We start from the raw sequence: 23,199 nt of genomic DNA, 5'->3' as shown, positions 1-23,199 counted from the left end.
TCTAGCAAAGGTAAATGGCACATATTAACCATGTAGGCTGTCTATATTGCTTGTAATTGATGTAAGTCAACATCTAAGTATTAAGTATTTTTACGTAAATTGTTATGGCTGTATTGTTTTAAAAACCCAATAATGTTGTGGGTCCATCAGACCCGCGAACATTGGGTGAATAACAAAACATGAACACCACACAAGGGTTAAATGGTGGTATATAGGCGTAGGGTAAATTGGTGGTGCAATTTATGCCTTTCCCCTTTATTTTTGTTATCGCAAAATGCAACGTGATTGACCACACTCCGACACAGTAGGTGGCGGCATGCACAACGAAATGTGCGAACGGAATGATAGCAAAGAAGAACATCAAGGAAGCTGCTAGTGTGGGCGGCTCTGTCAGATGTTCAACATCAAAACAACATTATTAGCGCGTCAGATGCATTTACGACTGCGCTGACATTTAAACCATTTTGGTTAGATGCATACTGTATTGGAAGTGCTACTAAAAGTAACCTGATGTATAGCTTATACTGTTTACCGTCTTTCGCTCAATAGCTATCTCAAAATCGCCATTTTAACTTCTGGTTGTGCCTTGGGCGGTGGGTTGAGCGGCCAGTGTCAAGATAGCTGCTAGCTGGGTTGCTCACTATTTTAGACGTTAACCCAGTACAACGAGCTTTTAAAATATCATGCTAGCTGTCTAACAAGCTTGGCTACATGCTTGGTAGCTCATGGTAGTAGTTAGAAATTACGACGTTAGCCAGGTAGCTAGTTAGCCAAGCGACTATCTAGTTGGCTAACAACAAGCCTTATCAGATAATTAACTGTAGCTTGTGGTACTGGCTAGCTACCTAGAGGACTTTTATACAACAACCAAACTGGATAAAACGTTGGATTTGGTCGGTTTTAAGTCGGGCTCAGCGGGTTCGCTGACCCCACAGAAGAGGATGAAGAAGAGGAAGGAACTCGATGCATTAATCGGACTTGGGGACAGTAAAAGGAAGAAAACCAAAAAGGGGTCCGGCCACAGGCTCCTCAGAACCGAGCCTCCACTAGACTCAGAATCCGAATCAAGTTCAGATGATGATGAATTCAGCAACCTTGCTACTGTCGCTGCTTTTGGAAAGTAAGTGATCGATCTAGCTACTTAGCCCCTGTGTATTTTCCGCAGACACAACGTCCATTCCAAATATGTGACTGACGTGCCTCAATTTGGTCTTATGTAGTAACATTTTAAATCGTTTTTTTTAAAGTTTTTTTTTTACATATGATAAAAGTAGAGACTCAGAGCTACAACATGCTATACTGCAGTTGAGGAACAATGGGAAAGTAATTCTGCTTTGAAAGTTGATAAACTTGTAACCCCACTTTTGAGAAAATGGCCCTTAAATGTGTTGGTACACCTACTAGTGGCACAGCGGTCAAAGGCACCGCATCTCGGTGCTAGAGGCGTCACTACAGACCCTGGTTTGATTCCAGGCTATATCACAACCGGCCGTGATTGGGAGTCCCTTAGGGCGGCACAAAGTTGTTAGGGTTTGGCCGGGGTAGGCCGTTATTGTACCTAGGTGTCTGGCTAGACTGTGAACTCTCCTTCCAGACTCATATTAAACATCTCCCATCCAAAACCAAATCTTGAATCGGCTTTCTATTTCGCAACAAAGCCTGCTTCACTCACACCTCCCAACTTACCCTAGTAAAACGCACTATCCCTCCGATCCTCGACTTCGGGGATGTCCTCTACAAAATAGCTTCCAATACTCTACTTAGACTGCATCCAGTTTGCTATCACAGTGCCATCTGTTTTGTTACCAAATCACCTTATACCACCCACCACTGTGACCTGTATGCTCTCGTCGGCTGGCCCTCGCTACATATTCGTCGCCAGACCCACTGGCTCCTGGTCATCTATAAGTCTATGCTAGGTAAAGCTCTGCCTTATCTCAGTTCACTGGTCACGATAACAACACCCACCCGTAGCACATGTTCCAGCAGGTATATCTCACTGATCATCCCCAAAGCCAACACCTCATTTGGCCGCCTTTCCTTCCAGTTCTCTGCTGCCAGTGACTGGAACGAATTGCAATAATCGCTGAAGTTGGAGACTTATATTTCCCTCACCAACTTTAAACATCAGCTATCTGAGCAGCTAACCGATCACTGCAGCTGTACATAGTCCATCTGTAAATAGCTCACCCAATCTACCTTCCTCAACCCCATACTGTTTTTATTTACTTTCCTGCTCCTTTGCACACCAGTATCTCTACTTCATCATTTGCTCATTTATCACTCCAGTGTTAATCTGCTAAATTGTAATTCTTCGCTACTATGACCTATTTATTGCCTATTTATTGTCTATCTTGTGCCTTTTGCACACACTGTATATAGACTTTCTTTTTTTCTACTGTGTCAATGACTTGTTTATTGTGTTATTGTCTTGTTTATTGTTTACTCCATGTGTAACTCTGTTGTCTGTGCCACACTGCTCTGCTTTATCTTGACCAGGTCGCAGTTGTAAATGAGAACTTTGTTCTCAACTAGCCTAACTGGTTAAATAAAGGTTAAATAAAAAAATGGTACATTTAGAATTAGTTGTTAACTGATATGCCTAGTTAAATAAAGGTTAAATTTAAAAAAAGAGCTCTTTGTCTACACCTACTCAGCATCGTTCACACTAGGTTGACCGATTAATCGGCATGGCCTATTAATTAGTGCCGATTTCAAGTTTTCATAGGCTCTTAATAATCCTTGTGGATTACATTGCAATCCACGAGGAGACTGCGTGGCAGGCTTGACCACCTTTTACGTGAGTGCAGCATCAAAAAGACCTTGTGGCTGCAAGGAGCCAAGGTAAGTTGCTAGCTAGCATTAAACTTATCTTAAAAAACTATTTTCACATAATCACTAGTTAGCTACACATGGTTGACGATATTACTAGGTTAACTAGCTTGTTCTGCATTGCATATGTTCAATGCGGCGCCTGCTAATTTATCATTGAATCACAGCCTACTTCAACTTGATTTAACAAAAGCGCATTCACGAAAAAAGCACATTCGTTGCACAAATGTACCTAACCATAAACATCAATGCATTTCTTAAAATCAAAACACAAGTATATATTTTTTTTACCTGCATATGTAGTTAAAATAAATTCATGTTAGCAGGCAGTATTAACTAGGGAAATTGTGTCACTTCTCTTGCGTTCAGTGCAAGCAGGGTAAGGGTATATGCAGCAGTTTGGGCCATCTGGCTTGTGAACTGTTGAAAGACCATTCATTCCTAACAAAGACCATCATTAATTTGCCAGAATTTTACTTAATTATGACATAACATTGAAGGTTGTGCAATGTAACAGTAATATTTAGACTTAGGGTTGCCAACCGTTCGATAAAATACGGAACGGTTCTGTATTTCACTGAAAGAATAAACCTTTTGTTTCCAGATTTGACCATAATAATGACCAAAGGTTTGTATTTCTGTGTGTTTATTATATTATAATTAAGTATATGATTTGTTATTTGATAGAGCAGTCTGACTGAGCGGTGGTAGGCAACAGCAGCTCTTAGCAATGCTGGGATGCAGAGCGCTGTTTATGACTTCAGCCTAATTTCGGGAGTTGATAGGCTTGGCAATACTAAAGCTCCTATAAGAACATCCAATAGTCAAAGGTGTATGAAATACAAATGGTATAGAGAGAAATAGTCCTATAACTACAACCTAAAACTTCTTAACTGGGAATATTGAAGACGCATGTTAAAAGGAACCACCAGCTTTCATATGTCCTCATGTTCTGAGCAAGGAACTTAAACGTTCGCTTTTTTGCATGGCACATTTGCACTTTTACTTTCTTCGCCAACACTGTTTTTGCATTATTTAAACCAAATTGAACATGTTTCATTATTTATGAGACTAAATTGATTTTATTTCTGTATTATATTAATTTAAGTGTTCATTGTTCATTCAATATTGTTGTAATTGTAATTTATTACAAATAAATAAAAATTGGGCGATTTTAATCGGTATCAGATTTTTTTGGTCCTCTAATTGGTATCAGTATCGGCGTTGAAAAATCATAATCGGTCGACTTCTAGTTCACACCCTCGAAAGCCTTAGCCCCACCCATCTCTTTAGGGAATCACATGTGAGGCCATGTGCTAAATAGAGTGAGTAAGGTAGTGTAATAAACAACCAAAGATTTCAAGACTAAAAGTGGTGAAAGTAGTAGCCTACAATGAGGAAAAACTCCAGGTAAAAATACACTTTTTCTAGTCCTATATCCTAATCTGACTTTGGTGCAGGTCATGTTGTTCTTCACAAGTTTATTTGTCACATTCATAGGATACATAGGTGGAAACAGTATAGTGAAATGGTTATTTGCATAGTAGCAATATCAAAAATAGAAATTGTCCAAATAAAAAATATTGTATCATTATTAGATGATGCTTACCCAGACACTAAGGGTGTGCTGAGTAGTCAGACAAAACGAGTATCGTAATGGATGTGTACAATTTTCTGGATACGGTTATGCTCCAAGTATATATATATATTTTATTATCTATGATAAAATATTTAAAAAATGTGGGTGCCAGCAAGCATGTTTCTCGTGTCAGTCAGGCTTTCTAAACCATACTGTACTGTCTTTGAGTCAGTCATGTGCGTGGTCAAAACTCAACTGTCTAGTTTGCCTGTTTTCAAAGAGAAGGGTGGGCTGTACATTGATCCTGCTGCTCTGATTGGATAGAATGAAGCTGTATTTGTCCTGTCCCACTCACTTCATAATTTCACCGATCACTTTTCCTTGCATGTTTTCAGTCTGATCATTTAGATTGCTGTTTCCTGCTACTATGATAAATCACATGGCGAGGACATTTGATATCAAGCTGTCGATGTGCATAATATCTAACAAGTGTGGCAAGGGTAGGGAAAAAATATGAAACTAATGTACATTCTGACTTTAGTTGGTTAGCTAAGTGCAATGTTAGCTAGCTAGTTAACATTAGGCAATGACTAGAAATGCAAATGGCTTACTGAGATACGACTAGTATTACTACACGGATCATACACTTAGCTTGCTGGCTCGCTAGCTAACGTTAACATTCGCTAGTTATCAAATGGTACGCTTTAATTTTCAACGAAAACAGCTTTCTGACAAAATTAGAAATGTAAAATATATGGAATGTAGCTAGACTCTTACCCGTATACATGGATGAACGCTCCACGGCAGCGTGTCTTTCCGTTTGTTTTGTAGCTAGCTACAGCTTGTTTGGCCCGTTGTGTCAAGTCACTCCGGTTGACACTGACCGTGTGCAAAAAGTAGTCCATATCAATGTTTTCCCACTGATCTTTGTCGATAGTGCCTGCTAAATTCTGTGCACTTGATCCATAGCAACACTTTTGCAGTTCTCCATGGCTAATGTTATATCTTTCAAAAAGGCCACATTAGCAAGGATTATCTACACATGCTGAGCAGCTCATGTTATAGACAGAAGCGTGCTACGTGGCAGACCAATCCAAACTCCTCTCTCGGCATGTCCAAGCCCATCCATTTTCTCAGCCAATCATGGCTAGCGGGAAGGTTCCTGTCTTTTTTCTGTGGCTAAACCAACTAGGCTCGTAATTCTAATGTTTTATTCTTATTACCAGATGGCAAGTTGTTATTAAGGCAGATGAAAGTTAACATGTTCCAGAAAGGATTTTCCCCCCAAAAAACACATACGCCAAGCTTCTTGAAACGGGTCACATATGTCTATCAATGATGCATGTAGCCTTACTTGAACATGACTCTTAGTTCCATTTACATTACACAAGTCATTGGACGAAGGCTTCTTCCCTATGGGGAAGTTTTGCTAAGAGCCCTGACTCTCGGTCTGAAGATTAACACGCATCGCTTGCGGACCTTATTTTTCATATCGGTGATAAATAATAAAACAAATGTTTAAAAAGGCTAAATTCATATATACATTTTTCTAGGGTTAAGGTTCCCACACGGTCATATTTCCATGTTACAGTGCTTGTTTACGGAAACAGACAGAGGGCAGAGTGGACTATGCCGTTGTCCACCATATGCGTTTTCTTTTGCCGGATGTCTAGTCAGCATTTTCCTTACTTGATGCTCATGTGCTTCAAGCTAGCTACAGTAGTTGGAGTCTGTGTACTTCCGATAGTACCAAAGCAACGCACGAGTTGTCAATGGAGCAGTCTGCAAAGTTAGGGATGCCGCACTAGGTTACGGTGGGTTCAGTGTACCGCAAGCGTTCAATACTTTCAAGTTGTGAGTTGCATTGCCATGCAGTGGTACAAACAGAAGTTCGTAAAAGTTCCAATGGGGTGGCACCATACAGAGGCCAAATGATAATGACTATTGTGAGAAAATACCGGCTGAATGACTGGAAATTTGTCTCAGTTAAGAATGACGCTAGGGCAATTTGTCATTACTACACTTGCTTAGTGAGCTAGTTTTCACAAAACTAGCCAACAGAATGGCATGCAAAATGAATACGTAATTTAGCAAGCTAGTGATTTGAAATCAGTAATCTATATGGGAACAACCAGTTCAATTTATTGATGTTGCTAGAGATGGGTGACTGAAGAATAGAAACAAACTAGATTAATTGTTGTAATGCGCCCTTGTGCACACCTCGACAACCACTGTGACTAACCCTAACCCTATTATTATTACATGACCCTGCAGGTCATCTATGAACATTTGAACATTTTTGCCATGTTCTGTTATAATCTCCACCTGGCACATCCAGAAGAGGACTGGCCATCCCTCATAGCCTGGTTCCTCTCTAGGTTTCTTCCCAGGTTCTGGCCTAGGAGTTTTTCCTAGCCACCGTGCTTCTACACCTGCTTTGCTTGCTGTTTGGAGTTTTAGGCTGGGTTTCTGTATAGCACTTTGTGACATCAGCTGATGTAAGAAGGGGTTTATAAATACATTTGATTGATTTGATTGACCAGTCTGTTGGTAGCCCTACAGTATATGAAATAAGTAGCTCGATTGGTCGAACAGGGCGAAAATGATATACTTCGTGCTGCAAACCGTTCTGCAGCTCTGCGAAGCACCTGTGCATTAAGTACAGGAAAATACGGGCTAGACATCCGGCAAAAACAACATATGGCAAAACGCATGCGCATCTGGTAGACATGGCATAGTGAGGCACCTCCAACATAGCGTTGACAGACTGCTCCATTGACAATGGAGGCATATACTATGCTAATGAGCTATCTGTGTCTCCGAATGGAAGATGGACGCCACAAGCATGTTGTCACTGTGTTAAAACAGTGTACAGTAAGTGTGTATTTTGCATTTGTGAAATTATTTTGATGTGATATGAAACTAGAGGGATTTATGTTTCTAGAACCGTATTGGACTTGAGAATCCATTCACGTTTAGATGGAGTATTTGGCTGTTTTGGCTGACGGAGCCAATTCATCTCTGAACAGAACGTGTACGGTCCTTGGACTATAAGGAGTAACGTTAGTCCATTATTTGGCTATGGTGCATAAAGCTTGTGAATGTAAAATATGAATAAAAACTTTCTCATTCACCATAGAAGAAGTTACGTGAAGTGCTGCAATGTCTGCTATCCCTTGTTCCTGTTCATCATACTGGCTGCCTGTGTTACGGCTTGTGCCGGACTGATATGGATGCAGATTGCCCTGAAAGAAGATCTAGACTCCCTCAAAGAAAAGCTGCATACAAGTAAGCCATCAGACAAACACTGCAACCTGTCATTTGTCCCATGTCAATCTTTAGAAAAGGCCATCAGGTTCAAGCATGAATTAAGCCACAATAGTACACACTATCCCACTTTACTTCGCAATAAATAGTAGGCTAACCTTTGCACATCAATTGCTTATGGCTGAGTTTTACAATCATACAGCCCAGTGACTACAGTTTTAGTACATTGTGTGTTTGTTTTTGTTTTTTACTGCATATTTTCTCTACAGTGGAATCCGGCCAGAAGGTGTCGTCACATGAAATACCAAAACTAAGTGAAGATCTGAAGACAAAGCAGAGAGAACTGGAGGACATTGAAAGTGGAGACAAGGGTCTGAACAAACTGTGGTCCAACCTTACAGAGATGAACAGAAAGGTACAGTGCTAAAAGGAAAGTGATGTTATCTGTAGAACTATCTTGTTTTGTCATCCGTCAGCCCCATTGTTGTGAAACCTCTCACACCATGGCAGGTTAAATCAAGGTTAAAACAAGGTAGAGTGAAAAGGAAGTCTGTTTGCCACGTGTAATTGAATGTTCTGTGTTCTGGAATGCTTCTCTCTCATTAGATCAGTTTTCTGGACACTGCGGTGAACCATCTAAAGGCCAACATCAAATCAGCCTCAGACTTAATCAACCTTCCGACCACAGTTGAAGAGCTCCAAAAGGTAGATCTAAACTTGATCACTTCTGTGAGATATACAAAATGCAAGCATTTGAAGCATAATTGAGATGCAAAAGCGAGACAAGTAAGGTTTCTCATATGTACAGTTGAAGTCGGTATTTTACATACACTTGGAGTCATTAAAATTTGTTTTTCAACCACTCCACAAATTTCTTGATAACAAACTATAGTTTTGGCAAGTCGGTTAGGACATCTACTTTGTGCATGACACAAGTAATTTTTCCAACAATTGTTTGCAAACAGATTATTTCACTTATAATTCACTGTATCACAATTCCAGAGGATCAGAAGTTTACATACACTAAATTGACTGTGCCTTTAAACAGTTTGGAAAATTCCCGAAAATGTCATGGCTTTAGAAGCTTCTGATAGGTTAATTGACATAATTTGAGTCAATTAGAGGTGTACCTGTGGATGTATTTCAAGGCCTACCTTCAAACTCAGTACCTCTTTGCTTGACATCATGGGAAAATGAAAAGAAATCAGCCAAGACCTCAGAAAAAAATTGTTGACCTCCACAAGTCTGGTTCATCCTTGGGAGCAATTTCCAAACGCCTGAAGGTACCACTTTCATCTGTACAAATAATAGTACGCAAGTATAAACCCCATGGGACCACGCAGCCTTCATACCGCTCAGGAAGGAGACACGTTCTGTCTCCTAGACATGAACGTACTTTGGGAAAAAACTGCAAATCAATCCCAGAACAACAGCAAATGACCTTGTGAAGATTCTGGAGAAAACGGGTACAAAAGTATCTATATCCACTGTAAAACAAGTCCTATATCGACATAACCTGAAAGGCCGCTCAGCAAGGAAGAAGCCACTGCTCCAAAACCGCAATTAAAAAAGCCAGACTACGGTTTGCAACTGCACATGGGGACAAAGATCGTACTTTTTGGAGAAATGGTCTGATGAAACAAATATAGAACTGTTAACCATAATGACCACTGTTATGTTTGGAGAAAAAATAGGGAGGCTTGCAAGCCGAAGAACACCATCCTAACCGTGAAACACGGGGGTGGCGGCATCATGTTGTGGGTGTACTTTGCTGCAGGAGGGACTGGTGCACTACACAAAATAGATGGCATCATGAGGCAGGAAAATTATGTAGATATATTGAAGCAACATCTCAAGACATCAGTCAGGAAGTTGATGCTTGGTTGCAAATGGGTCTTCCAACTGGACAATGACCCCAAGCATACTTCCAAAGTTGTGGCAAAATGCCTTAAGGACAACAGTCAAGGTATTGGAGTGGCCATCACAAAGCCCTGACCTCAATCCCATAGAAAATTTGTGGGCAGAACTGAAAAAGTGTGTGGGAGCAAGGAGGCCTACAAACCTGACTCAGTTACACCAGCTCTGTCAGGAGGAATGGGCCAAACTTTACCCAACTGATTGTGGGAAGCTTGTGGAAGGCAACCTGAAACATTTGACCCAAGTTAAACAATTGAAAGGCAATGCTACCAAATACTAATTGATTATGTAAACTTCTGACCCACTGGGAATGTGATGAAATAAATAAAAGATTAAATAAAGCATTCTCTACTATTATTTTGACATTTCACATTCTTAAAATAAAGTGGTGACCCTAACTGACCCAAGACAGGGAATTTTTACTAGGATTAAATGTCAGGAATTGTGAATTACTGAGTTTAAATGTGTTTGGCTAAGGTGTATGTAAACTTCTGACTTCAACTGTATATTCAGAAGTATTTGCCATGTTTGTTTGCAATTATTGCCATCAATATTGCTCGGTATTCACCCACGGTCTATTGGGTTGTCATATTGCCACTAAAAAAAGTTTATGCATCTGGAAAGTGAGGCTTAAATGTTTTCATTTGCAGAGTGTGGCTTCAATCGGCAGCACTTTAACCAGTGTGCAGCATGATGTCAAGACAATACAGACGGCCCTTGAGGACCAGAAGAAAGAAACAGACGACCTCAAGAAGACCATGGTAAAGAACATAAAAATACTAGCTTCCTTTACACTCTGCTCTTTTCAGCTTGAACCTATGCCTGCTTTTAGTTTGTCTGAGCCAGTTAGCGGTACCAATGTCCAAATGCATGAGCTGCAGAATGAACTAGATGACAGATTATACAACATCTAGACCAGTAGAAAGAAGTAACTGAGGTCAGTACACTAATCTATCCTTGAACTAGCTACAATTTATTTTTATTTTTATATAGCTGGCAGAACTAGCAACTCTCCCCACTGATTTGTTGTGCACCTTTTGAATGTTGTGGCAGATTATAGGTGAAATAAACATGGGGCCCTATGTTCAATGTGTAACATGGATGGGATTATCTGTGTGTGCGTGCGTCATCCACATTACATGAAACAATCTAACAGTATCCGCACAAGTGCTGATCCCTTTTTTGGCATATTAAACAGGCCAGCCTGCAAAGTGAATCTGGGTCAGTTTCTGTCAGATCAACTAAAGACTTGCTATTTTATTCTCTGTGGGCAAAATAGGATGCCGAGGCTAAAGAATCAAATGTGAAATCGACAGCCTCAGTTGAAAAAGAAACGAGCAACCGCTCATCAACGTTAGCTCAAAACCAGGTACTGGTACACTACTCTTACTGTTGATCAATTCCATTCTCATACCCTTTCAAAGCATTCCATTTATGAAGGGTAGAATACTGAGTATTCTTCTCATGAATTCATTTTCTCACACAAAAGTACTTTGTTGGGATAAAATAGAGCGTGGTTAATTTAATATGATTTTATAAAGTCCGTTTCTTACATATTTATCTAATCAAACTGGACTGATGGTAGTGCTGATCAGTTCCTTAATCAAAAATTCATTTTTAACACATATGTCCATCAATCAGATTAAGAAATAATATATATTTGTTTGTTTGTGTTGTATTCTTACAGGATGTAACTCACCTGAGAGAGGTTGTGAGCGAGGTTAACAAGACTCAAGGGCTGTACCACTCCTGGACTGGTGACCAGATCCAGAATCTCCAAACCGCTGTGTCCAACCTCACTCAGAGGGTGTCTTCCATGGAGCAGAGCTCCCCTCAGACAACACCACACAGTGTGAGTAATGACATGGATGGTGTAATGGGAATATTTACGATGAATAAATATTCAGTAATTTAAGACTTCAAAATGTATTCAACATTAAAAATATTTATATGAATATCTCAGAAGTACCCTTTTTGGTTGATCTTTAAAAAATTAAAATAAATGATGTGTTGTTTGGAACATTACAGTACTCTCTCAACATGTCACATTTCCAGAGTGGGTGCTCTGCTTACTTTTGAAGATGTGATCCATTTTATACATGATGAGTTTATTTCTAAAACGCTATATCCACCAATTTTTCACCTTTTTTTTTTTACCAGAAATTATTGCTTATGGGTACCTTCATTTATTTGTAAAATATTACTGTTTTCCGATATTTAATTCATAGATTGTGTGTTATAATGTTATTTTGCAAAACGCTATATATCCATTGTTTAGCTGGAATGGAATATTTGTATATTTGACTGATATTTAGTTGTCTCAGCTAGCTATCTTAAGATGAATGCACAAACTAAGTCCCTCTGGATAAGAGCATCTGTTAAATGAATAAAATGTCTTAAACTGTAATTGATGATGATAATAATAATACAACATTTATAATATTGATGCCAAATGTATCATTTGTGCAGTGCTTTATTAAAAATGTAGTTGTGTTACATTTGACTGTATAAAACCTAGCAGTACTACTTATTTATATAGCGTTTTGCATTTATTAATTTTTTTGTCTCAAATGAAACCATCAATGATAGATTTCAAACAAATACACCATCCCATGCCATGATTCGATGGTGAAAAAACACACCAATCTCTTTAGTTTCTTTAAACAATAAACATTTCTGAACATGGATATTTATATAGCGTTTTGGAAAGAAACTCTACATCATAGAAATTTATATTTATAGGTCATCAACAAATCACCAGCAGAAGGAGTTCTCTTTGAATCCATTTTCCCATTCACTGTGGTGGTACTCATAAAATGTATCATGACTTCAGAAGTACTGTAACAGAGTACCCACTCTGATAAATTGATGTACTTGTAGAGTATTGTTTTAAAGTACATGTCTAAAAATTTACAAAATCATAAAGGGTACTTTTGAGATATTCATATACATTTTTACTAATGTAAAATACATTTATGTGAAAAATTGTATTTCAGAATCTAGACTTGCTCCATATTTTAGAGCACATCTATAATGAGTATAATGACACCACAATGTCTGTATCATGTATGGTTCACGGATCATAGGTTCTTACAGAAGGCATGTATAGGTCTAAAAGGGGCCTAAAATGGCCACTTTCATCGATTTTCTCATATGGTTTGTGATACAAATGTAAAAAGAATATCAAATAGCCTTCCTCCCAATGTGAGACTTGAGAACAACAATCTGAGAGGCAGAAAATATTTCTGGGCCTTCCTGCCGTGGAATCGCCCCATATCGTTTGTAGCAGCTGGCAAAGTCATTATCTTTTGTTTTGACTTTGTACATGGTTCAAGCTTCTCCGGCTGAGGTTTAGAGGACATTTGTCACTTTCTGATTAGAACGTAAAGGGCCTGTCTCCAAGAGGCCCGTTAAAAAAAAATTCTGGTTCTGTTCTGGAGGTGTCTCTCTGTTGCAACTTGGAATAAACCGGATTTATTTCTGATTGAGTTTATCAATGATTGCTCTCCTTTTGGTTCACCTTGAAATTCCTGTTACAGATGGTTCAGATTATATAGTCCTGTTATGGCACACAGACCGATAAGATACAGATTCAGAATCAGCTGTAGAAAGAGCTGCTTGCCACTCAGTGTCTTTTTCCCCAGATAAGATGTACTGTTCTTACTGCACTGGAGTTGAGCTGTATTTCAAATTGGGGCATTCATGATTTTATAGTTGTGCTCGCATGTATCAAAACACCATCAATTATGCTATGATCACTTAAATGGAAAAAATATATATAAATAATAATATAAATAATATATATATCAATTTTAGAATACGGCTGTAACTTAACAAAATGTGGAGAAAGGGAAGGGGTCTGAATACTTTATGAATGCACTGTGTATAAAAGGAAATTTACATTTCAACCTCTAAGGACCTTGTGGAGGTATTTGAACAATTGCCTGTCAGTGGAGATGCAACAGAACCAGTGAAGGACCTGGTCACAGAGAGGTACACCAATGCAGATGGACTTAAAGCAGCAACTTCAGAAGCTACACATGGTATAAATAAGACAAGAAAGCTTAATTGTCTATTACATTTTCATTAAAAAAATAAGTGCAGTGATGTACAATGTTACCTTTGGATGACTTTGGCCTGTTCTTTCTCCAGAAAAATCCACAGGTTCAAAGCCAACGAGGCGTCCATGGTTTTTGACTCCAAACCGCACCAAGAGAGAGTCTGGAACAGAAAGCCCAAAGATTGTGTCATTCCCTGGAGTCAGCTCTCTGAAAGGTATTGGATACATTTTTAGTTATGAAGTTTAATATCTGTGATCATAGATCACAATCTTAGTCATACGCAGTGGTGGGAAAAGTACCAAATTGTCATATGGCGGTATGGCGTCCCGGCAAAATAAATAGTGGGGGTACTCTGTCCCGGTGAAATATGAGCCTATCGCAATTAATACAACATGCCCAATAAACTATAGGCTATTACCCTATTAGTTAGCATTACTGTATGTCAGCCGCATGGAAAAGTTAGCGAATTAACTGGAAACCGTGTGGTTCGAGGAGAACACTTATATTTTGTCAAGTCGGAGATGAGTGGCCAAGACCGAGGCGTGCGTAGACAACAGTGGATGCATCAATTCATGTTACAAGTCTAGGCCTAATGACAATCGCAGAATGTAGCCTACAGGAGTACCTTTAAGTGATTGTTTGACAATCGGATGAAAACATGACTGGTTGTGTTTACGCCACATTAAAAGGCATAGGCCTGGGGTGGCAGGGTAGCCTAGTGGTTAGAGCGTTGGACTAGTAGCCGGAAGGTTGCAAGTTCAAATCTCGGAGCTGACAAGGTACAAATCTGTCATTCTGCCCCTGAACAGGCAGTTAACCCACTGTTCCTAGGCAGTCATTGAAAATAAGAATTTGTTCTTAACTGACTTGCCTAGTTAAATAAAGGTAAAAAATAAACAAATAGGCGGGGTGTTCATAAGGCTAGTGGAAGCTAAGCTTTCCCTAAAGTAAATAGAATTAAATAGCCAAAATTAGCTTACTCCTGTCTATACAAAAAGAAAGAAAATCATTCAAAATAGGCTACTACACCAGAAAAAAAAGGATTTGATCACAGAGGATCATTAGCTTCTAACAAAAAAAAAGCTGTGGATTGTTTTAATCTCATAGCCTACAGTTGGAAGGGCCTACAATTTGTGCAGGGCTCACTGCAGATACCAAATATATTGTTGAGTTGCGACTGTCAGTGAAAGCAGAGCAATCCGGCCAGGCATATAGCAATATTTAAAAATACCATTGTGGAAAAACTGTTTGGAAAGCAAATGGCTATTGCTGTAAAGAGATGACAATGAAAATACTCCAATCTGTCTTTTAGTTATCAAAATTCGTAACTTAATTGAGCGAACATCTTATTGGCACCAGCGGAGAACATTGGCCATATTGCCGGTGAGTGTGCATATTCACTGTCTTTATCATTGGGTCAGTGCCACTTTTGTTTGTTTTTGGACAATAATTTCCTCCAGGTTAGATGGACGTTATATTGTATTTGTGTCTCCCCTTTTCGTAGGCCGATTATATGGATCAGACATTGTTTTTATTCATCTGTTTTTTTTGTCAATGTCGGCAGAGCAGGCTACACAGTAATTTTTGTAGTATTAAAGAAAGTGTACGCGCACTTGGGTGTCCCGTACTGGTAAGAAATTAAATCTACTTTCACCGCTGTACTGGAGTAAAAGTAAACATACCTTAACCCCCAGAGTCGGTCTGTGCCCCCACGGAAGTCTAATTAGCATAAATGTTTTTAAATCCCCATAAAAATCAGTCCGTTTAAGCTAGAGAGATCTGTTTTTTTTTACTGTGTTAGGCTTTAAAAAAAACTCCAAGGACACTATGAGAGCTTAACCAAGTTTAATTCTTCCCAGAGGATCAATACAACTGCATTAGACAGAAACATTTTCACACAAGCACAGATATTTATCTGTTCCTTTTATGCCGAGTCTCCTACACATCTGAACAAACATCGTTATTTACTGCTAGGCAGGACACTAGTGATATGAGCCATAAACTTTTATTTCTCCCTAACCTCAACCCCCCCCTCCAATCAGCATATCGAATGCGTGACCCACGCTGGCAAAATTCTGGATCATTGTTACTCTAACTTCCGCGACGCATACAAAGCCCTCCCTCGCCCTCCTTTTGGCAAATCTGACCATGACTCCATTTTGTTGTTCCCAGCCTATAGACAGAAACTAAAACAGGAAACGCCCGTGCTCAGGTCTGTTCAACGCTGATCCGACCAATCTGATTCCACGCTTCAACATTGCTTCGATCACGTGGATAGGAATATGTTCTGGATAGCGTCGAACAACAACATTGATGTATACGCTGTTTTGGTGAGCGAGTTTATTAGTAAGTGCATCGGTGAGGTTGTACCCACGGCGACTATTAAAACCTTCCCCAACCAGAAACCGTGGATTGATGGCAGCATTCGCGCAAAACTGAAAGCACGAACCCACTGCTTTGAATCAGGGCAAGGCGACCGGAAACATTGCCGAACAGTGTAGCTATTCCCTCCACAAGGCAATCAAACAAGCTAAGCCTCCGTATAGAGACAAAGTGGAGTCGCAATTCAATGGCTCAGACACGAGAGGTATTTGGCAGGGTCTACAGTCAATCACGGACTACAAAAAGAAAACCAGCCTCGTTGCAGACCCCGATGTCTTGCTTCCAGACAAATTAAACAACTTCTTTGCTCGCTTTGAGGACAATACAATGCCACCGACATGGCCCGCTAGCAAAACCTGCGGGCTCTCCTTCACCTCAGCCAACGTGAGTAAAACATTTAAACATGTTAACCCTCGCAAGGCTGCCGGCCCAAACATTATCCCTAGCCGCGTCCTCAGAGCATGCGCAGACCAGCTGGCTGGTGTGTTTACGGACATATTTAATCAAGCCTTATCCCAGTCTGCTGTTCCCACATGCTTCAAGAGGGCCACCATTGTTCCTGTTCCCAAGAAAGCTAAGGTAATTGAGCTAAACAACTATCGCCCCGTAGCACTCACTTCCGTCATCATAACGTGCTTTGAGAGACTAGTCAAGGATCATATCACCTCCACCCTACCTGACACCCTAGATCCACTCCAATTTGCTTACCGCCCCAATAGTTCCACAGACGACGCAATCACACTGCACACTGCCCTAACCTATCTGGACAAGAGGAATACCTATGTAAGAATGCTGTTCATCGACTATGGCTCAGCATTTAACACCATAGTACCCTCCAAACTTGTCATTAAGCTCGAGACCCTGTGTCTCGTCCCCACCCTGTGCAAGTGGGTGGTGGACTTTCTGACGGGACGCCCCCAGGTGGTGAGCGTAGGAAACAACATCTCCACCCCGCTGATCCTCAACACTGGGGCCCCACAAGGGTGCATTCTCAGCCCTCTCCTGTACTCCCTGGTCACCCATGACTGCGGGGCCATGCACGCCTCCAACTCAATCATCAAGTTTGCAGACGACACTATAGTGGTAGGCTTGATTACCAACAACGACGAGACGGCCTACAGGGAGGAGGTGAAGGCCCTCGGAGTGTGGTGTCAGGAAAATAACCTCTCACTCAATGTCAACAAAACAAAGGAGATGATCATGGACTTCAGGGAACAGCAGAGGGAGCACCCCCCTATCCACATCGACGGGACAGTAGTGGAGAAGGTGGAAAGTTTTAAGTTCCTCGGCATACCCATCACGGACAAACTGAAATGGTCCACCCACACAGACAGCGTGGTGAAGAAGACGCAACAGCGCCTCTTCAACCTCAGGAGGCTGAAAAAATTTGGCTTGTCACCAAAAACACTCATAAACTTTACAGATGCACAATCGAGAGCATCCTGTTGGGCTGTATCACCGTCTGGTACGGCAACTGCTCCACCCATACCCGTAAGGCTCTTCAGAGGGTAGTGAGGAGGTCTGCACAACACATCACCGGGGACAAACTACCTGCCCTCCAGGACACCTACAATACCCGATATCACAGGAAGGCCAAAAAGATCATCAAGGACGTACAACCACCCGAGCGAGCCACTGCCTGTTCACCCCGCTATCATCCAGAAGGCGAGGTCAGTACAGGTGCATCAAAGCTGGGACCAAGAGACTAAAAAACAGCTTCTATCTCAAGGCCATCAGACTGTTAAACAGCCATCACTAACAATGAGTGGCTGCTGCCAACATACTGACTCAACTCCAGCCACTTTAATAATGGAAAAATTGATGTAATAAATGTATCACTAGTCACTTTAAACAATGCCACTTTATATAATGTTTACATACCCTACATTACTTGTCTCATATGCATATGCTATACTCTATACCATCTACTGCATCTTGTCTATGCCGTTCGGCCATCGCTCATCCATATATTTATATGTACATATTCTTATTCATTCCTTTACACTTGTGTATAAAAGGTAGTTGTTGTTAAATTGTTAGATTACTTGTTAGATATTACTGCATGGTCAGAACTAGAAGCACAAGCATTTCGCTACACTCGCATTAACACTGGCTAACCATGTGTGTGTATGTGACCAATAAAATTTGATTTGATCACCAATCCATGGCTCTCTCCCCTTATCAATGCCTGCCACATATAATCGCTTCCATGCACTCAACACATTCCAAGCTTAGTTGAGCAATCTATATACCTTCCTCCTATATCCATTAACTTCTGGTGTAGACCCTCTAAACCTCAGCACTCCATCAGTGACATGAATAAGTATATTTTCATATTCTCAGAACCCCAACAACTGGATGCGTCGCAATCCACTGCATCCACCAATGTTGCACTTCCACATCTGGAGTGAATGGTGATGAAGCAAGAGCAGTGTTTGTCAGACCATGAGATGTCCCGAAAATCGGTTTTCTCACAAAATTGTTTGTAGTATCCGAACGTGGTGTGCGGCTAATCTGCCATGGAAACCCAATTCATGAAGCTCCCAACGAACAGTTCTTGTGCTGACGTTGCTTCCAGGGGCAGTTTGAAACTCAGTAGTGAGTGTTGCAACCGAGGACAGAAGATTTTTTTTCTGTGACCTTGTGTTGCCTACCACTTTGCATCTGAACCGTTGTTGCTCCTAGACGTTTCCACTTCACAATAACAATAGTTCAAGTTGACTGTGGCAGCTCTAGCAGGGCAGAAATTTGACTAACTGACTTGTTGGAAAGGTGGCATCCTATGACGGTACATCGAAAGTCACTGAGCTCTTCAGAAAGGCCATTCTACTGCCAGTGTTTGTCTATAAGGGGCTGAACGAGTGGCTGAAATAGCCTAATCCACTAATTTGAAAGGGTGTCCACATACTTTTGTATTTACATTGCATTCGGAAAGTATTCCGACCCCTTGACTTGTTCCACATTTTGTTACGTTACAGCCTTTTTCTTAAATAGATTCAATTCAATCTACACATAATTCCCCATTAAGACAAAGCAAAAAAAATATTTTTAGACATTTTTGCAATTTTTGTATTTGTATTTAAATTGTATTTACATAAGTATTCAGACCCTTTACTCAGTACATTGTTGAAGCACCTTCGGCAGCAATTACCGCCTCGAGTCTTCTTGAGTATGACGCTACAAGCTTGGCACACCTGTAGGTGGGGAGTTTCTCCCATGCTTCTCTGCAGATCCTCTCAAGCTCTGTCTGGTTGGATGGGGAGCATCGCTGCACAGCTATTTTCGATCGGGTTCATGTCCGGGCTATGGCTGGGCCACTCAAGGACATTCAGAGACTTGTCCTGAAGCCCCTCTTGCGTTGTCTTGGCTGTGTGCTTAGGGTTGTTGTCCAGTTGGAAGGTGAACCTTCACCCCAGTCTGAGGTCCTGAGCGCTTTGTACAGGTTTTCTTCAAGGATCTCTCTGTACTTTGCTCCCTACATCTTTCCCTTGATCCTTACTAGTCTCCCAGTCCAATCAGCTGAAAAAGATCCCTGCAGCATGATGCTGCCACCACCATGCTTCACCGTAGGGATGGTTTCAGGTTTCCTCCTGACGTGACGCTTGGCATTCAGGCCAAAGAATGGTCTGAGGGTATTTAGGTATCTTTTGGTAAACTCTAAGCGGGCTATCATGTGCCTTTTACAGAGGTGTGGCTTCCCATCTTGCTACTCTTCCATAAAGGCCTGATTGGTGAGTGCTGCAGAGATGTTTGTCCTAGAAGGTTCTCCCATCTCCACAGAGTAATTCTGGAGCTCTGTCAGAGTGACCATCAGGTTCTTGGTCACCTCCCTGACCAAGGAACTTCTCCCCCGATTGCTCAGTTTGGCCGGGCGGCCAGCTCTAGGAAGATTCTTGGTGATCCAACCTTCTTCCATTTAAGAATGGATTAGACAGGGCTTAGACTGCTAATGGATTTTTAATAGAAAATGACTCAAGTGAAAGTTACCCAGTAAAATACTACTTGAGTAAAAGTCTAAAAGCATTTGGTTTTAAATTTACTTAAGTGTCCAAATTAAAGGAATACTTTTAAAAGTCCTTATATTAAGAAAACCAGACGGCACCTTGTTTTTGTTTTTTTTGCCACTCCAACGCATAATTTACAACGTATTTGTGTTTAGTGAGTCCAATAGATCAGCGGTGGTAGGGATGACCAGGTATGTTCTCTTGAGTGTATAAGTTGCATTTTCCTATCCTGTTTAGCATTCAAAACTAAATTAGTACTTTTGGCTGTTAAGGAAAATGTATGGTGTGAAAAGTACAAGATAATCCACCTGACCGGTGTGGCATATTAAGAACCTGATTAAACAGCATTATCATTACAATGGTGCACCTTGTGCTGGGGAGAATTAAAGGCCACTCTAACATGTGCAGTTTTGTCACACAACACAATGTCACAAATGCCTCAAGTTTTGAGGGAGAGTGCAATTGGCATGCTGACTGCAAGAATGTTCACCAGAGCTGTTGCCAGAGAATTTAATGTTAATTTCTCTACCATAAGCCGCCTCCAACGTCATTTTAGAGAATTTGACAGTATGTCCAACCGGCCTCACAGCCGCAGACCACATGTTACCACGCCAGCGCAGGACCTCCACATCCCGCTTCTTCACCTGTGGGATCGTCTGAAACCAGCCACTCGGACAGCTGATGAAACTGTGGGTTTGCACAACCGATGAACTTGTGCACAAACTGTCAGAATCCGTCTCAGGGAAGCTCATGTGTGCTCGTCGTCCTCACAAGGGTCTTGACCTGACTGCAGTTTGCCGTCGTAACTGACTTAAGTGGGCAAATGCTCACCTTCGATGGCAACTGGCACACTTGAGAAGTGTGCTCTTCACGGATTAATCCTGTTTTCAACTGTACTGGGCAGATGGCAGACAGCGTCGTGTGGGCGAGCGGTTTGCCAATGTCAAAGTTGTGAACCGAGTGCCCCATGTCGGCAGTGGGGTTATGGTATAGGCAGGCATAAGGAATGTACAATGAACACTTCCATTTTATCACCGTCCATCATTAACCACCATGAAGTTCATTTGATTTAATCTGTCTATAACCTCTTAATGCGTTTCACGTTGTAGTGGTAGTACAACGTAGTATTTCATCCTGTGACTCCAAGTTTTCTTCAACATGGTTTATGATATCAATATTTGCACATAAAGGAGTTTCCAAGACAATTGATGCATAATGATTTTACCGACACAAAGATCCCACCATGTCGAACGAACAAATTGTCTCTCGACATTTGACATTGTACCGACACTTCCTGTTTCCATCACGCCTGTCATTTTATTTTATACTGCATGACTTTACTCACATAAAAACTGTGGATGGAAACGTGCTTGTTTACAGAGTATCCTGCATACACAAGGAGAAATGCAACTGTAAAAGTCAGATTGCATTTTATTTTGTGGCCAATTAACAATCGCCTGAAACCTCTCTTCTACTTCCAATAGATCTCAAAGAGCTCTTTGAGCGCTCTGGTACCGACCCCACCTCTCAGGGGATGTCTTACCAAGTCCTGAAGAAATTATTTGACACAGCAACGCCAGATCCCCAAAGCCTGGAACGCTACGACAAAGACGGGGACCAGAGGTTCTCACTGGCTGAAATGAAAGCTGCTGCAGGTCTGTGAGAAGAGGAGTGGCAGAGGCAACAGTGGAAGGAGAAGTGGTCTCTGGTGTGTGTGGAGTGACTCACAGTGAAGATGGTTGCACTTTTATTGAACTGAGTATTTAATAACAAACTGAATGTTGAACAGTAGCACTGGCATGCCCCCCCCCCCCCCCCCCCACACACACACACGCCTCACTGGTCCTACACGCCTAAGCTAGAGTAAGCAACTCAGATCCAAGCTTTGATATTTCTATATTATTTTCCAAAACAGTTTCCAAAATTGTACTTTAAAGAAATATTTGTTTTATTAATTTATGACCAGTTGATGTCAAATGAATTGTTGAGGAGGGTCAAAATATCACCTATTATAATGTAGTTCCTACCACACACACACTCCCATTTTAGATAAGTTCAGATCGTCTTTGCTTATTTTCTGTCTTCTTTATACATGTTTTGTTGTAAGTCTTGAGTTATTTTCTGCATTCTTATTTGGATTTTAATGTAACACAGAGACTGTAGACATATCCTTAACCCAACCATAGTTTATTTTTAAGTTGTTTTTAAGTCTGCAATATTTGAAGGGCTATAAACACACTTTTAACTAGTTCAGAATGAATCATGTTGAAATATTAACTCCTGAAGCATATGTAGCAATAATACAATGTAAATGAGCTTATACTAACAGACTATAGTGATCACTTCAATTTGCAGTATATATACAGTACCAGTCAAAAGTTTGGACACACCTACTCATCTCATTCAAGGGTTTTTCTTTATTTGTACTGTTTTCTACATTGTAGAGTCATAGTGAAGACAGCAAAACTATGAAATAACACATATGGAATCATGTAGTAACCAAAAAAGTGTTAAACAAATATATTTTAGATTCTTCATAGTAGCAACCCTTTGCCTTCTCTCCAACCAGCTTAACCTGGAATACTTTTCCAACAGTCTTGAAGGAGTTCCCACATATGCTGAGCACTTGTTGACTGCTTTTCCTTCACTCTGCGGCCCAACTCATCCCAACCCATCTCAATTGGGTTGAGGTCGGGTGATTGTGGAGGCCAGGTCATCTGATGCAGCACTCCTTCACTCGCCTTTGTTAAATAGCCCTTACACAGCCTGGAGGTGTTTTGGGTCAGTGTTCTGTTGAAAAACAAATGATAGTCCCACTAAGCGCAAACCAGATGGGATGGCGAATTGCTGCAGAATGCTGTGGTAGCCATGCTGGTTAAGTGTGCCTTGAATTCTAAATAAATCACTGACAGTGTCCCCAGCAAAGCACCCCCACACCACCATGCTTCGCGGAGGGAACTACATATGCAGAGATCATCCGTTAACCTACTCTGCGTTTCACAAAGACAGCGGTTTGAGTAAAAAATCTCACATTTGGACTCGTCAGACCAAAGGACAGATTTCCACCAGTCTGTCCATTGCTCGTGTTTCTTGGCCCAAGCAAGTCTCTTCCTCTTATTGGTGTCCTTTAGTAGTGGTTTCTTTGCAGCAATTTGAC

General features: G+C 40.9%; 1 protein-coding gene across 2 annotated transcripts; it reads left to right on the top strand.

The window, feature by feature from the left end:
• Window positions 1-301: 301 nt before the first annotated feature.
• On the top strand, window positions 302-22,431 carry LOC109871945 (EF-hand calcium-binding domain-containing protein 14). Of its 2 annotated transcripts, none has more exons than XM_020462986.2 (10): window positions 302-1,120; window positions 7,551-7,699; window positions 7,948-8,093; window positions 8,285-8,383; window positions 10,246-10,356; window positions 10,875-10,964; window positions 11,283-11,447; window positions 13,512-13,638; window positions 13,748-13,870; window positions 21,527-22,431. In XM_020462986.2, exons 1-10 carry the CDS (start codon window positions 942-944, stop codon window positions 21,703-21,705), a joined length of 1,368 nt encoding a protein of 455 aa, XP_020318575.1. In that variant the 5' UTR covers window positions 302-941; the 3' UTR covers window positions 21,706-22,431. The 2 variants fall into 2 exon arrangements, with proteins under 2 accessions (XP_020318575.1, XP_020318576.1); XM_020462987.2 differs by having other exon boundaries at window positions 348-1,120; window positions 7,554-7,699.
• Window positions 22,432-23,199: the final 768 nt, after the last annotated feature.

The sequence above is a fragment of the Oncorhynchus kisutch genome, linkage group LG27, assembly GCF_002021735.2.
Source record: "Oncorhynchus kisutch isolate 150728-3 linkage group LG27, Okis_V2, whole genome shotgun sequence".
NCBI classification, from domain to species: Eukaryota; Metazoa; Chordata; class Actinopteri; order Salmoniformes; family Salmonidae; genus Oncorhynchus; species Oncorhynchus kisutch.
This window is presented reverse-complemented; position numbering and strand designations above follow the sequence as displayed.